At 37.9% G+C, this 17,360-nt stretch overlaps 3 protein-coding genes across 4 annotated transcripts; 2 read left to right on the forward strand and 1 right to left on the reverse strand.

Annotated features, from left to right (window-relative positions):
- Window positions 1–6,092: 6,092 nt before the first annotated feature.
- On the forward strand, window positions 6,093–6,764 carry RB195_020443 (uncharacterized protein; the record flags this gene model as incomplete). Its single annotated transcript, XM_064188735.1, has 2 exons — window positions 6,093–6,175; window positions 6,593–6,764. 2 exons carry the CDS (start codon window positions 6,093–6,095, stop codon window positions 6,762–6,764), a joined length of 255 nt encoding a protein of 84 aa, XP_064044616.1.
- A 4,187-nt stretch (window positions 6,765–10,951) lies between these two features.
- Window positions 10,952–17,211, forward strand: RB195_020444 (uncharacterized protein; the record flags this gene model as incomplete). 2 transcript variants are annotated; one of them, XM_064188736.1, is made up of 3 exons in its annotated part: window positions 10,952–11,021; window positions 14,986–15,070; window positions 17,049–17,211. In XM_064188736.1, 3 exons carry the CDS (start codon window positions 10,952–10,954, stop codon window positions 17,209–17,211), a joined length of 318 nt encoding a protein of 105 aa, XP_064044617.1. The 2 variants fall into 2 exon arrangements, with proteins under 2 accessions (XP_064044617.1, XP_064044619.1); XM_064188737.1 differs by lacking the exon at window positions 10,952–11,021 and having other exon boundaries at window positions 14,988–15,070.
- On the reverse strand, window positions 11,544–11,936 carry RB195_020445 (uncharacterized protein; the record flags this gene model as incomplete). Its single annotated transcript, XM_064188738.1, has 1 exon — window positions 11,544–11,936. The coding sequence occupies one exon, from the start codon at window positions 11,934–11,936 to the stop codon at window positions 11,544–11,546; it is 393 nt and encodes a 130-aa protein (XP_064044618.1).
- Window positions 17,212–17,360: the final 149 nt, after the last annotated feature.

Consider the following 17,360-nt stretch of genomic DNA (forward strand, 5'->3'; position numbering starts at 1 on the left):
TTTTTTTTTTCTCTCGAATCATTCTCAGCTCCTGCTTTGTCGCAGAGTTGAGTTCATCCTTCGAGTTCTATGCTCTTTTCGGCTGAACTTTTTCGCCTCGGCGTTTCCCGTCGAAGAGCTGCTTATCCACAACGAAATATCCACATTTGTGAAGCTGGAGTCGTTCACGGAACTGATCCCTGCTTGTTCTATTCTTTTTTCATATCTTTTCTAGATGTATTTATTGTATAGCAGGGTCAGAACGACGCACGATGCGTTTGCGTAAGCGGCTGCGCTCGAAGCGACGCGGTGGAGCATAGCGGTAAGAATCTTGCGAGGACCCTTGCTGTCGCCGTATTTCTCGCTATAGTCCCCGATGGTCCCACCCCGATTCCAATCGCTATCGTAGAGCGCAACCGCTTACGCAACCGCATCGTGGCTCGTGTCGTTTTGAGCCTACTATATTTGTTCTATGTTTTATCTTTAAAGGCATCACCCCACGAATTTGGGGTAGCGCGGATTTCAGGTGAGTTATGCCTATACGGGGTCGTAGATTATGGGGAAGAGGGTGATTCCGTCCATTTCTTCCTAATTGCCGTAAAAAACGGCCCGGAAGATACGCAAAGCTGGCGCGCTCCAATCGAACTCGTTGTAGGAAATAGCGCCCCGGAACGCTCGGAATCACCCTTCTCCCCATAATCTGCGACCTCGTACAGGCACAACCAACCTGAAACCCGCACCACTCCGGATTCGTGGAGTGATCCCTTTACGCATCCTTTTAGGCACACGGTTAAGCGTAATAAATAAGTAAATAAATAAACATTCCCTATTTCAGAACTACTTTTTCAAAACACAACAATGTCCCACTACTATTACGTGTTTTTCTTCTCCTTACTATATGATTTGCTACTAAATAATTACTGTCATGCTAATTATTTCTTCAATCGACACACGAAAGAGGTTGGACGAACGATTCCCAAGTATAGCATGATCGAAAAGGATGACCTACCACAATATATCGATGAAGTGGTCGAGGTTCCTACGGATGTGCTACCGTTGTTTGAAAATCTTCGATTGGATGGGTATCGTCGTTTCCCCTTTTTTCTCTTAGAGAATTATTTATATCATTTCTCTACACATGTTTCAGCGAAATCAGTCGAAATAAACCTGGACAATTCTCCGAGAAGAAAATTTTCAAGGAGGGACTCGCTTGAGTGGATGCGTTTCATCTCTGCATCATTTTTCATGCTTCGATAATGTAAATAATTTGTTATATATGTATGTTTATTTTGTCAATAATATCATAAATCTTTGCAATTATTTGGGTTTGGCATTGGGAATTTCTGTGGAAAGGTCTCGCGAAGAAATTTCTTGTGGAAAAGAACCGTTTTCTTTAGAAATTTATAAAGATTTTCTTTCTGACCTATACATGGATCAATTCATCACATCAAAATAAATAGAGGTACATATTTCTCGTCTTGAAAATCCTAAAATGAGATATATTATTCCTATAATAGTAAAAATATTATTAATAAAAGTATTACTCATAAAAATTAATATATCGAGGTCAGAAGTTATGGAAACCAAGTTTGTTTCCTCTTGGAACTGGATACGTTTGTAATTTCACATTAGCGCAGTATTTTCGTAGACAACAGCCCTTGTCTAGAGAAGTGTGGAACAGTTTAGATCCAGGAAATTCCATGAAAATGCTCAGATTTACAACTGTCTTATAAACTTTGCATACCAATTTGCAAAAGAGGCAAATTTCCGTCGCTATAGCCAGGAATAATAAACGTTAGGAAAAACTCCTCAATTCTATGCATCCATGGTAAAACATAACCTAAATTTTGAAACAAATTTTGAAAAAAAATCATGAAACAATGAACAGATGCGCTGAAGCTGTAGATGAGAACAGAGATTTTTTTTTGTTTCCTCCCATTTTCGAGAAATGAATTATTCATAAAATTCTATCGTAAATGTTATCAATTACAAGGACAAAATCGTTTCGCTGCTGCTCCAAAGAGAATTTTCCAGAAAATCGTCCTATTTTCGAGACATCCTTCTAGAATTATAAGAAAGAGGTAATAAAGTGCACTGATGAAAAAAATAAGTGCCGGTTCAGAATTTGGCGAATATCGAACAAAAAAACGACTGTTACTGAATGAATGGACGGTTTAACCAGTTTAAATTGTGTTTTATTTCGAGCGCACGCAGAAAATTTCAAATCGCCTTAGGAATTCCAATGTCAAATCACCTTTTGACGATGAATTCGTCAAAAGGCGATTTGACGGTGAATTTCCTTAGGTTTTTCAGTTCGCCGCCACGCAATTACGGTCACCGCTCGGTTGCAATACTGGAACTGATTTTCCAGAAAAATTGTCCTATTTTCGAGAGAATATTCTAGAGTTATAAGAAAGAGATGATGAAGAGCACCGCAGAAACAAATAAGTGCGTAGCTGAGAGTAAAATAAGACTATCAAAATAGGGAAAAAAATGAAAATGTTACGAAAACGTTACGATAGCATCATCTCGGATGCAAAATCGGGAAGAATTTCAATGCTGAATATGCTATCTTTGAGAGATTTTGTTACAGATAGCGACTCCATTGGAACGCTTATTACAACACTACTTGGATCTTTATTTTCAAAGTATTGCGAAGAATTTAAAAATGTTTTAAAAAGCTGAACTATCGTGACAATTATTGACAACCGATATAGTTATGGGAAAAATAATAATGAGTGAAAACCTACTTTTTAGTCCAGAAGTCCGAAGAGGTTCGAGTACGGCCTAGTGCCCACCAAGCCCTGCATCCTTCCGGGGTCGATAAATTGGTACCAGACTTGTCTGAGAGGACAAAAACCCTGACTTGAATCATCGGCTAACCACCGCAAGTCGCTGTGGGGGCCAGTTACACGTTCGTAAACCACAAACGACTCTGAATTGAAGTGAATGTGGGGGCGCATCCCAAGCGGAATGATTAACGCCAGACATTTTTTTATGTGGACATACTCTTCTCTCAATTTTCAACATGAGGATTTTATACAAATAGCATAATTGAGGGCACATAATTTCTAAACCATCTAGCCGGAAAGAATCTACAAATGGGTTTCATTTCCCACAAAAAGGGACGTAATATCCTTTAGAAGTTTCCATTGCTCTTCTCTTATTCCTTCTCTTTATTCTTCTTCCGACTTCAACTTTAGGATGGGTTATCTTATCGCTTAAACGCAATTTACCATGTTTTCACGCAAGAAATTGTAATTGGGGGCGCATTCCAATTGATTGATTGATTAACGATTGATTAACGCCGGAAACTTTATCCTTGTATCATAAAAGACAATGCAGTAAACTACAGAAATATTAAAATTAATTATTACAGAAATATTTTCGAAGCCCTTTTTTTCCTTTAAAAAAATATAATGTTACAAAGAATTAAATTTGGAGTATTTAGAATCATAAATTAAATTTCAACATGCACATAGGTGCTTCTGAGAAAATTTGCTAAACGTCCCAAGCAGAAAAAAAAACAAAAAAAAACAAATGAAAAGAGATCGGCATAAGGACGGGTGCCGTTTGTAAAACGAACAATTTTCCCTAATTCGATTTCACATTTGATCGGCCACAGGCATTCTCCGATGTCAAAATGTGGAACCAAGGATATGGAAGATGACATCATAACGAGTAATGTCGTGTGATCAACTTTTTATGACACATGTACTTCTCTTTTCTTCAAAAAAAAAAACATAACATTTCCGGAGAAAAAAACTCTACCCATAGAACCTCTGATGCGATCAGGCTCTAAAAAAATTGTTTTGTCTGTCTGCTAGAGTGTTCCTGATTTTTTGGCGAAAAAAAAAACCTCTAATTGGAGAAGATATGTGAAATAATATGTAAAAATATGTAACATGTAATAATATGTAACAAAATGATATGTAAAATGTAAACTTTGTATTTTATATATGCAGGGACCCCGAGGTTTATGGAAAACTTAAATGCTGTTTCTAATCTTTAAAAATACGTATCCTAGCTCATTAAGAGTGCGGTTTGGGCTTGCTGCTAGTTTAGAAATCGGTCATTGGTGGTTGGTTTTGCTGTGTGACCCAAATCTTTTACGTCCCAATCACATCAATCAGATTTTCTGTGAAAGAAGAAAAAAAATAAGAAGGATCACAAACTTGACGCCGACAACTAAACAGATTTATTGGTCCCTTTATGCCTTAATATACTCAAAGTACAAAAAAAGAATAATAGATTACAAAAATGACAAAAGGTTATATTTTTCAGTGCCAAATTTCTTGTATGTGTACACACTTCGATAAACAAAAACACACACGTAAACAACAAAAAATACGTCACGATCATTTAAAAGAGAAACACTTGATAAAGATTAAAAGAAAGGGTTGAGAAGCAGAATACTGTAGTAATTTTAGTAATATAATATAATAATAGCAATAATAATAATAATATTATTATTGGTCCGCAGTGATGTATAAGCGTGCGGATTATAAATAAATAAACGTAATATAATATACAAATAAATAAATACAAATAAGTAATAACATTATAAATAAACGAAAAAATCTCTGTTAGTGGCCCGAAAGTTAAATCTGGCACTAGATGATAAGATGGGACCCGAATTCCTAATAAAATATTGGCACTTGAACAATTTACACATACATAGGCGTGCTTTTGTTTGGATGCATGTTTATGCATATAGTATGCTAATGGATATCGTTTAGCCACCGTAACGGATATCCTGCAAACAGGAAAAGATCTGTTAACGAGCAAAAATTAGGATCTTCTTTCTTTTTGTAGAAATTTATTCGCTAAATTTCTATGATAAATTTCCTCTCACTATTTATATCCAGTGTTCGTGGAATTAGGACTTGTTCGCGATCCATCAATGACGCTAAGGGTAGAAGAAAAAAATGAATCGGGCAGAATTTCTGTCCAACATAGAGTCTGATTTTTAGGATACGCATGCGGTGGATGCAAGCACGTTTGTCGTACGAGTTTCACATCCGGACATTGTGACATCGTGTCCGATTCTCGTCAGCGTGTGGTCATGCTTTTGGTTAATTCGTTATAATTTGTTGTTTGTGAAGAAAATTAGTGACAGAAACCTGTAAGGACATCGTTTTTCAAGGATATCCACTAATGTTCCTTTACAACGCTAACACCCGGCTTGAATTCCTTAAATAGACAGTGATGAGCTCAAAAATGTACATTTTTCCCAGTGTTTCCCATATGTTTGACATGCATTCCCTTAGAAATGTTGAACTTACAACAATACAAGTTTTTAAATCATTAAAATTAGAAAAGTTCACCAATACCTTTGAGAGTTGGATGGAATTAACCATAGTAGAAAATTTTGAAAAAGAAAAACATTCCAAAATATCGTACGACGTAAAAATTTACAGGATAGCGACAGATTGTCTGAATCCTTCGTTGGAACTTTTTTTCAAACATCCATAGTCCTCATGAATTATTTTTATTCTTCTTCAGCAACTTTAGAAAATGATTTTTTTCCACTCGAATAACACAAAATAACAGTAATACAACTACAACAACAACAACGAATAAATAAAAATAACAGCGAAAAATAATATGAAATAAGCAATATGTAATCAAAATATTAATAAAATAATAATTTAGTAACTAGATGATAAATTATTATAAATATTTAATCGACAAGATATTTTTCTTTTCTCTTTTGGGTAAAAAAATTACGTAGCGCCTTAGACTTTTAGCCGAAAAAAAGATGAGTAAAGCTGAAATTCTAGGTTTTTTTTTCATTTTAAACTTAATTTTTTTGCCGCACTCATATTGAACACGCATATTATTTATATACGTGTGATCTTTGAAATCTTTGACCAACAAATTCTTAAATTTTCTACGCCCACGATTTCTAGCTAGTACCTTCAATACGGTGCGATAAGGATGACCCGGTGATGACCTCCAGGATGCTTGTGGCGTTTTCTTCCAGCAAATAACTGACCTTATCCATCTAACATTCGTAAAATCACTAACAGTGTTCTTTATTTCCTGTATCGATCGGTTTCCTTCCAATTTATCCACAATTTATCCGGAGTGCAGGCGAATGTTTTTCAGATATGAAATCGCTGCTACTTGTTGTTCTGTTGATCGTACTCGTCGTCGCTTGCAGTGCTTCGGAGGAGGCACAAAATGAGCCGAGGTTTGTATTAGGTCATCAGTTCTAATCGATTCTCAATTCTCTTGGATATCCTGGATCTCTTGGATCCTCGATATTTCTTTTCCTTTCTGCAATGAAAAGTGGCAAACATAGGGTCAGTAATTTTGAACCACCAACAAAAAGAACCAGTTGTTTTAAATTTTAGCTTACCTTGACTTTGAAATTCCCTTAAAATTAAAATTTTTACGTAGAATTAGTCTTGATTTGTTCTAATTTCTAAATATGATGTATTCATTCCTAAAAAAAAAAGGAAAAATGTCGACCCAAAAGCATTTATAAGCACAGAATTTCCTTAAAATATTGCAGTTCTATTTTTGAATCAATGTATCGATCAGTTTTATTGATTTTTCCGGGGAAGGAAAACTCTAAGTCCTCGACCGAGAACAGTTCTTCTTTCAGGTTGATACGTGCGAAACGTCAATGGGGAGGTTTTTGGCGACCGTGGTACTCGTATTGGGCACGTCCATGGATTTGGGGATATCGACCATGGAGTTACTATTATCGTCCGTACGGTGTTGGCCCATGGGGTTGGGGACGTCCATGGTATGGATTTGGACCGTGGAGACATTGAGGTCACAACATCGATAATCAATCACATCAATGTGAATTTGTAGTGGTTTTTGCGTATTATGTTAATTCTTTCTTATGTTTTTTTTCGGATTCTCTTGTAAATAATTATGTTTCTTTTCGTATTGTAAATAAATAATGTCAAAGTTGTGCACTTTAAGAGCTCGGAACAAAAAGAAATCATTGCCCTTTCATAGGAATGGCTGTTCCATCAATAGGGTAATGGATGCTTTATCCTTACCGTACGTAAGCAAGAGATGCATGAATTCCTCTTGTTGTCTAGTTGGCGAATTTGTGCATATATATAGTTAGTATTTTATTAAATATATTTTTTATATTTTGTTTTTATTCAATATATTTATTTGTATATAATTTGTGCAGATGGAATTTCCATTTCTTGTTATTAACGGCAGCGTATCATGAGATTGACTATGTAGGAATAAGTGGAAGAAAAAAAAAAGAATTTCAAGAGAACAAATACAAGAAATTTCCCACGAATAATTAGGGAAAATAGTGTAGGTTACGCTGTATGAGCGTAATCAAGCTTCATTCCGCTTGGAAGCCTGAAAGAAGGCATGAGAAACAGCCTTGTGTGCTCCTTTTTCCCAACGATGCAAATTAGTACGAAATAATAGAACGGGGACAACTCTATCGTCGTCTAACCCCCCACAACTAGGAACTAAAACTAATTCATAAAAAAACCGCAACCCTCAACTAACTAAAAACTAAAAAAATAACTCAAATGACAAAAGCTTTCACGCACGTACAGTTGTGGACGCTTTGCAGATTGCCTTCTTCTACTACCCGTAACCAGTTGTGTCGTCAGGGAGACGAGATCGCACAAAGAGATTAATACGTATTTTTCTGGATTACCTAGGAGGAATTGAGAGTGATCATGCTTAGGAGTCATGAACTACATCGCCTCCTTTCTTTTCTATTCTTGAAGATAGCTCCATAATTTAATTAATTTCAGGACACACTGTCTCTAATCTTTTACATTCTTTGTAGGCATGGCTGCCGACTGGTCGTTCTGTTCCAGAAGTCCCCCATTAACGTGCACATGTGATAGAATGTTTAGAATTCGTGGAAAACATTTTGTTCTTGATCATTGTGACTGATTTTACACATTTCAGAAAAAGAATGCATCTACATATACGTCCTTTGACTGATATGAACTATGAACGATGACGACGATGTGGACGATTTCTTGAGCTCAGTTCAGAATGTTAGAATGTATTGTTACAGTAATTTCGGACATGGAAACAGCTTCCTACTGAGCCTATGCTGTGACGTCCGTAATATACGTACGTACATTCCACTACGTTACCACACTTTCCTAACTAACTAGAAAAAAAGAAACGAAATATGAAGCTCTTTTCTTGACGAAGGAAAAGAGCTTCATATTCCGTTTTTTTCCAGTTTGTTAGGAAAGTCCATGGGTATACCGTAACTCCGGGCGTCTGCTGACAGTAAAGGCAGGCTCTGGACTCGAGTAAATATTCAGTGACGAGTATAAACTGTTGACCCGTAGAGACCCACCTACTGTTAACTGTCACTTTTAAATGCAACAGAACAAAAATAGATAGCGGCGCCTGCGTTTGATCGGATGAACGCGTTTGAATAGAGCGAAGCACAAATAGTACGAGAGGAGAGGGAGCAGAAGAAAATGAGTTGCAGCTTGTGCGTCCCTACAAAAACGGAAAGAGCTGGCAAATATACGTAAATAAGTTCGCTTCAATTCGGAATCGACTGAGGTTCAAGAATGGGTAACTGGCCTACACCATGACTTGCGTGTGCTTGCCGATGTGTCAAGTCAGTGTTTTTATCCTCCCAGACAAGTCTGGTACCAATTTATCGACCCGGATGGATCAAAGGCTTGGTGAGCACTAGGGCGGATTCGATCCTCCAATCGATCGTGCAGGAAGCGGAACCTCTAACTGCTACACTACACCCGCCCTAGAAACGGAAAGAGCTGGCAAATAAATATCGTAACTGGTAAATAAGAAGCAAATAGTAGATATATAATTAGTAAATATGCAAATATCTATGTTTTATCGCTCTTCTTCTAGATGATTTGCAGAACGCTTCATCGGACTCCAGATGTGCACTGCACACTAGCCGAAAATTTGGGGATTGAAGATTCCAAGGTTCCAAGCATCCAAATAGGAATATCGTACAACGTAAAAGTAAAAGTAAAAGTAAAAGTAAAACACTATTTCAAAGGTTTATCGCTTTGAAATTTTTGCTCTGCTGGAGGTATCGAAGCTGAAAATAGTTTGATAATAAAAAGTTTTGCACTAGCTTACCGCAACCTATAAGTGAAGAGGATTTCTTGGTCTACGTTTATTCGTGCTTTGGCTCAAAGATTCCACAAATTACTTTCAATCCTAAGACAATTTGTGTGCGACACCGATCACATTCCTTTGACCACGCGTTGCATCGAAAAAGAGATATCAATTTTAAATAAGATCTAGGAGATCTAAAATTGTTGCAGTTTTCCTTAGAAAAACGGTTTCTAATTTCGCAGATATAAAACGTTTAAATTTGTGTTTATCTCATATTCCAGAAAAAAGGAAGAAATACAATCTGTTCAAAAAAAAAATCTGATTTCCGCTGCAGCTTAGCGAGCGGCGGCGTTACGTACTAAGTGAATCGGTTTCAGATCTTTTCTTTATGTGACCGCTTGCGATTTCGCCGTGACTATTGCGTTTTTTTCACGAAGAGGGCAAGAAATAGTTCCTAAGTATTTTCAGTACGTTTCTTCATGATGAACGATGAGACGATACTACAGTACTACGGGGTTTTGACGAGACTGTACTTTAATACGATGTTCTGAATTTGACTAGACTGTAATGTGATGCACCGAATGTGTCTGAAAAATAAAACAGCGTAAAAGAAAGTTTCGCCAAGTACTGTTTTTCTTTGTTAAATGAAAGTTATTGACTCAACTCAATTCGATGGTTTCAGAGTAGTTTGAGAGAAAGGACAGTGACATGATACGTAGGCTGGCTCCGTAATGCATGAATTTTCCAACTGCTTTACATTTAAAAAAAATGAAGGTGAGAATGGTAGATGAAGCTGGCATTACACACCCGGCTGCATGTGGTCGTCTCTCAAAAACGAAACGATTTTTTGCAAAGTAATGTTTTTTATCATTCCGTTACGCGTAAGTGTGGAGTGCCTGCTCGCTCACTCTCGGTAATTCTTCAGAGCGAGTGTAACTCGCCCTTCGACTTTAAAAATACGGCAACATTCATTTTTAGAGGTATTGCTGATCGTTCCAAAATCCGTGGTCTGTTTAAAAGATTTGGAACCTAGATATTTTCTAGAGCAGTTTCTAACTTCCTCATGCATGCAAATCATGATTTATCTGATCTTGTTCTGGGAAAGAGAGACATTGAATGGGAAAGAGGCGTGGCAGAGTTGTCATGATTGGCTCAAATCGTCATGATTTGTTGTCATGATTGAATGACTTCGTTCCGCCTTCATCAAATCCACCTGACTTCTGAGCCCTATTTGGTCTGCTTGGATATGGTCCAAATAAGCAGATTTGAGGCAAGTCTAAACTAAACGAAAGACGCGTGAAAGCAGGAAGAGTTGCTTTCGCATAGAAGCAAAGGACAGAAACTGCGAACGAGCCAATCACATCAACTTTATCCCGCCTCTTTTTTGTTTACAGCACTACTTTTCTTCCGCCAACTCGATCCTTTTTTAGAGCTCACAGAATATTAAGCACATATGTAAAATATTTAGAATATTTAGCACATGTGTAAAATATTTGGAATATTTAGCACATAAAAAGATAGAGTCACTGGCGTATCAATCCACTTGGGATGCGCCAGCGACTTTATTTAGCACATACATAAGTATATATGCTATATTTACGACAACTGTACGCATCTAAACATGCAAAGAACCAAGATCGAAAGAGATCATTTCTTAGAATATTTCCTATAAAATTAGAAGGACAATTGGACTCTTCTCCTTTTAAATTGTTACCTTCGGGTTGAATTTCAGTTTAGTCTCTTTTAGTCTATCGTCGTTACGTCGCTACTGATAGGAAATTGTGGAAACCGATGAGTTTATCGATCACGTCACGACGAAAGTGCACAACATCAGGAACAAAGTCGGTCCTGTTCTGCTTTTTCTTTAACGTCTTTGACGTCGAGCGAACGAATTGTTGTTCAGATTATGACAGAAGAACTCGCTCGAGATGTTTGCATCAGGAGACCGCCCTATACTCTTCAAACTCTTATAAAAGGTCATCCGCTTGTTACTGATTGTGATTCCAGATCTGGTTTTCATCCTTCCAAACAATGGGAAGCTTTGAAATTGTCTCCTTTGTCTTATACCACTTATGTTGACAGCATGTGAGTGTCAGAGGAGGCTCGAGTGTCCCTCGACTTTTAGTGGATTAGGCGGTTTTTTTTTCTAAAGCGATGTTATTTTGTGAACAGCTTCCAAGAGCCATAGAATTTTATAAAACATGCTGCCGCCGAGATCATAATTCCGAGTTTTTGACCCTCCCCTTTGTTGGAGAAACGCACGGATCTGAGAGTAATTGCTAAAGCGCTATTCCATAACAATTCTGCTTAATGGGTGCTGAGAAAGTATGGGCGCGAGGGTTGAGACGAAATTTTCTTTTTAAAAGCATCTATTTGAATAAAAACATATCTAATGCATGACATATATAATAACAATCAACCTTTACAACATCGCCAAAATCGCCCCCATTGGCTGTGACAACAGCGTAAAAACGCTTCTTCAAAGGTTCAACAATCCATCAATGGTGTGCCTGTTCAGGATCGTGCAAAACTCTCTCGAATTCTTTCTCCAGTTGATCCGAATTAGTCACTTCTTGACCCTTAACTGTTCCTCCGTGAGTCCTCAGACCAAAAAGTCTAGTCTGGATCGAGATCCAGCTGTTTGCGTGGTATTGGTCCTTGGTAAAGTATGATCCAATTTTCTTCTGCAAATATCGAATTTTCGTTTTCGTTCCGTGTGCAGGAGCCGAGTCCTGTTGTTGGTAGATCACTTTCTGATGGTTTGCTTCAAGGGCAATATAGCTTTGAACGTCGAGAACCTCAGTTTTATAGACTCGACCAGTGGTTTTGATGTTTTTGTCGATGAAAATAAACTGTAACTTCCTGGTTGAACTGATGCCGGCCGATATCATCAAACTTTTTTGAAAGAAACTTTTCGTGGCAAATTTGCGTTATGGCTACTCTTCAGAGCTAAATTGAAAAGCTGTAGATGATTTTCGCCGTTTTGGCCACTTCAACGCTGAGAACCTCCTCCTCTTCATCCCCTCATTTTCGATGAAGGGCAAATTGGAAAAATAAAGGAGTTTCTTGCATTTGTCCTCGCAAATTTTCTTTCTTTGGTAGCTGAGAACTTTTTCATTGAGCTGTCGATCACTTCTGAGTTCTAGCTTGTTACGGACCATCATCCGAAGAAATTTCTGGGAAGTGGTCAGCTTTTGAGCCATTTTGTAGAAGCCGATGTTGACAGTCTCTGAGCCCGATTTTGATTTGACATCAATGGTTCTATGATCGTTCCATTCTCATAATTTTTTCCATGGTTCGAAGCGGAGTTTTGGATCGACCCATAATCGTGGCTGACTTCGATTTACTTGCGGCCAACCGAGCGATCGCTTTTCGATCAGGACGAACTTTTACTGACCCCAAAAAAGAAGATTTCAGGAGAAAAAAAAGTAAAAAAGAAGAATAGTAATAGCAAACCAGGTTCATCCAAATGTAAACTCTTAGAAAATCCAAAGGAGATAAGCTGTCCATAATTTTTGTCACCCTGTGGACTTGCACTTTGTCACATTCAGGATTTAAGAACTTGATGTGAACTTTTTCCATTTCACTGTAATTACCTTCGTAAACACGAGAACGAAAAAAAATACAGCGGTTTTTGAAAAAAAAAAGCAATTTCGTTGAACGAAAAAAAAATACAGCGGTTTTTGAAAAAAAAAAGCAATTTCGTTGAACGAAAAAAAAAACAGTAGATGCATATTTAAACTCTCCGCAAAACCTCTTTTCTTCTGATTTCCTTGAATATATCTGTATATTTTCTACTTACTACATTGGCACACATACTAAGAAGAGAATCGTCAAAAAAATTTTCACTCAAAGAGGAAGAAGTGAAATTGCAAAATAGAAGGTTCTAGAGAATAAAAGATTCTCCTATTTTCAAAAAAAAAAAAATAGGAAAAAACTAAGATATCTATCCATAAAATATCTAATGATACTTTTATCATTACCGGACACATTCAAATCGTCCCATGATTTTTCACGATTGTTCCACTGATCATCCTCCAATCAGCAACCATTGAACAATTTTTTCATTTATTTCATAAAACATTGAATAAAAAGCCATTCTTTCCAAGCTGTGAAAAATCTCCTCGGAAATTTATCAGCAAACAACTTGTACTTAGTTAGTTTATATTGTAAGTTTCTAGCTTTGAAAATGTCTAGTTTTTTCAGTGTCAAACTTACAACATTACTCTATTTCGTTATTTAGTCCAATTTTTGAGCAGCTGGTATGAAGGCTTAGAATTAGGGACGCTTGTGTCTCGCATTGGTATGTGCCTAGGAAACTTTTTTTTTTTTCGGGAAGGGAATTAGGGCAACATTGAATGACAGCTGGTCATGGTTTTCGAGTGACCAAATTGAGGAAATTTTCGTCTGTTTTCACAAAACAGAACATTTTGCAGCCTCTATGAATTCCTTCAGTACCTCAAAATAGCCAGTTCTTCTCACAAAAAATCTTTAATGATGTTATGTTGAAATCACTTTTATTTACAAACTTCAAAATTTCAACATTGTCTCCGCCCTCTTATAGAGCAGGCGATATTCTATAGCTGGAATGGTTATCGCGGCTGAAGCGTTGTCTGGGGAGCTCCCCGCTCCTTTGATAGGTGACTCCTCTAGCGATTCGGCGTCACAGAGAGACAATGATGTTCGAACATAAATGAACAATAACAACAATTCTACACAGTTCTTAGTCATCGGAACCATACAGCTTCTAAAATTTCACAAGCTTTCGGAAAGAAATACAAACCAACGAAACAAACCTCCTGAAAAAGAGACAGTACATGTAACAAATTATTACGGCTGATTTTTGAAATAAAATTATCACTGCTGTTTTTATGAATAAGAATAATTTTATGAATGTGTAGAATTGTCGTCACCGTTCATTTATGTTGAAACATTATTGTCTCTCTGTGACGCCGAATCGCCAGAGGAGAAATAACGAAATAGAGTAATGTTGTAGGTTTGACACTGGAAAAACTAGACATTTTCAAAGCTAAAACTTTCAAAGAGAACTTTTTTTAAAAACAAGTTGTTAGTTTAAAATTTTTAGAGGAAACTTTACAAAGTTTATAACGTAGAATGTTTTACTAATCTTCGATGTAGCACTTTCGTGAATTTCTGAAGAGAAAGGAAATTTTGGGACCAATATATGATGTGGGATACCAAAATGCTCTAAATAACCTCTTAATTCCGGGAGGTAATGAACATTTTGTCCAGTTCCGAGAAATAAGCGGAAGTCCTATAAACACCCCTTCCTTCCATGGAGATGTATCCGCGGGATATCCCAATGGCAGGATTGCGAAGGTGTGAAAGTAATTAACGGGGCTTGGGGGAACTTTGCCCGTTTTTTAGCCCCCCATTTGTCAAAAGTAAATTCTCGGAACATTTTTGAAATCAGCGGCTTTTTTACTTCCGAATGGTATTTTCGAAAGTTAATTTTGCTCACTTCCAAGAATTCCGACGGTTTGCGACGGATTAATCCGTCGGCGACGGATTTTGGGACACAAGTTAGTAGCGGTGTTGTATATCTGTATATTTTCTACTTACTACATTGGCACACATACTAAGAAGAGAATCGTCAAAAAAATTTTCACTCAAAGAGGAAGAAGTGAAATTGCAAAATAGAAGGTTCTAGAGAATAAAAGATTCTCCTATTTTCAAAAAAAAAAAATAGGAAAAAACTAAGATATCTATCCATAAAATATCTAATGATACTTTTATCATTACCGGACACATTCAAATCGTCCCATGATTTTTCACGATTGTTCCACTGATCATCCTCCAATCAGCAACCATTGAACAATTTTTTCATTTATTTCATAAAACATTGAATAAACACTGCAACATCGCTCAGATCTCTGAAAACGGTACGTAAACAATATTCTTGTTGTTCTTCTTTTTTAGATATGTTATCGTCAGTGATTGTTTTACTGCTCGTAACGGCAATATCCATAACCGTTCTACCGACATCAGCACAATATGACGCAACGTAGGTCATTACAACAACTTTTTCTTCATATATTCATCGAGGTCGAAGAACGTTAGCTAAGCATGACTGCAAATTTTCAGCAGAGATCCACGGATCTCTTTTGCTAGAGGGATCACAGCCGGTTAGTCGCGAGGCTACGTGGCGCGTCCCCGGGTGGCGGACAGGGGGCTAATCGCGGAAAGCGACCAAAAGCGACCTTGTGCTTGCCCAGAGAAGCAGGTAGATTCAGGGGATGGACTCCCTGTTTCTGCTGAGCCAGGACTGACTCATGACATCCTTGTATCCCGCAAGTCGGTCCGGCCAGAAGCCTGCAATCAAGTGACTGGGAGGTGCAAGGGAGGCGGTTTGGAGTCGCCTCCAACAAATAAGCTCCACATGTCCACTCCGGGAGAACGAAAGTTCTCCCAGAAACTCATAGGACTAGAGGCTTGCAACCTGCCCATGGGTTTTAAAATTTCTAAGCAAAACACAGTAATAGAAAAGAAAAGAGTCTCCTGATTCCGGAGGAAAGCCTGGTACGGCGGCGCCAGGTAGGACGGGGTTGCAGGAGTCATGTAGGCTACCAAAACGGAAAAGGACTAGTATGGCGATCTGTACTTATAACGCACGTACGCTTGCATCGGAAGCGGCCATCGAAGATCTGATGATGCAAGCCAAGAAGATCAAGTACGACGTCATCGGACCGACCGAGACGAGACGACGTCACCCTCTCAACGCCGTATATGAAACTGGAGAAGAACTGTTCTTAGGAACATGCGACAGTAGAGGTGTTGGTGGAGTTGGCGTCGTCGTCAACACGAGTATGGCAAAGAACATCGACTCTTTTTTTTGAACAACTTTCAGCAGAGATTATGAAAGAAATAATATATTACGAATAATATTTGTAATATTACGCGCTTCCTTTAGCTAGAGTTCAGCTGTCATTTCCTATCTTTCCTCACTTTGAAAGTTCTCTGAGTGTTTGGGATACGGTAGCAGTTTTAATTAGAATGTGTTCCTAATATTAGCTATCCAATTGAATCGTCTTCATTTTTTTTTGGGGTGGGGAAGGGGGTTTCCTACCCTACCAACATGTTATACAGTTTCGTTGGAAAATTCCGGAAATGTCCTTTCAAATTTTCTTATCAAATATTCCCATTGCGCTTTAGTATAGTTGATGCTTCATTATTCGGAATGGATTCTCTTCCACAGAATTTGATCCATACGTAACAATCTTTGTCTCCCTCAAGTAAAAATTGATTGCATATTGCATATTTTCTCTGGCGTCACTCATTCCTGAAGTTGAGTTTACAGCTGAAAACCGATAGGAACATGTATTTTGTATTATTTTTTTACTAAAATTTCAGTCGGCAAAAATATGAGTATGATGAAACCCATCTATTAAGAAGGGACTTTGGGTGAGTCAACGTGCGTAGTCCAAGTATCCCATATACGATTATTCTGTTGATTTCGTTTCAGAAGAACAATTTATCCTTCATATCTTGTAATCCAGTACAGGTGTAGTGTAGCGGTTAGAGGTTCCGCTGTCTGCACGATCGATCGGAGGTTCGAATCCGCTCTGGTGCTTAGCAAGCCCTTCGTGCCTCTGACGGCCGATAAATTGCTACCAATTGTTTGTCTGGGAGGACAAAAACACTGACCTGACACATCGGCTAGCCCCCGCAAGTCAGTTGCACGTTCGTGAACCTCAAATGATTCTGAATTGAATTGAACGTGGTGGCGCATCCCACTAATTAACGCCAGACACTTCAAGGAACACTTTATCTTGTAATCCAAAGGGAATCCGCTAGACTCAAAACACTGCCTCTTCATCACAACAAAAAAAAATGTGGTGTTTTAAAGATAGTTGCAGTACTGACAAAGAATACCCCTTTACAGTGCTACTTTAAAAAAAAAAAAATAATTAAAATCATCTTTTATTCGCTCATGTTCGACTGTCCTTGAATCATGTCCATCTTTTATTCGATTGTATTTACAGACAACACCGCGTCAAACGGCAATGGGGATATGGAGGATTTGGTGGAATGGGAGGATATGGCGGAATGGGATGGGGCGGAATGGGACGTCCACCACCACCACCACCTCCAATGGGAGGAATGTATGGAGGAGGAATGTATGGAGGAGGAATGTGGGGCAAATAAAAACAAACGAAACACGGAAACACATCATCAATAAGAGTATTTGTGAATAAACAGATTTAAATTTTATGCAGATTCTTGTTTTGCTGTTTACCGCCACAAAGTTTAATTATAGCCACAATGTCAACATTTTTACTAAATGGTCAGTCTTC

The sequence above is a fragment of the Necator americanus genome, chromosome II, assembly GCF_031761385.1.
Source record: "Necator americanus strain Aroian chromosome II, whole genome shotgun sequence".
NCBI classification, from domain to species: Eukaryota; Metazoa; Nematoda; class Chromadorea; order Rhabditida; family Ancylostomatidae; genus Necator; species Necator americanus.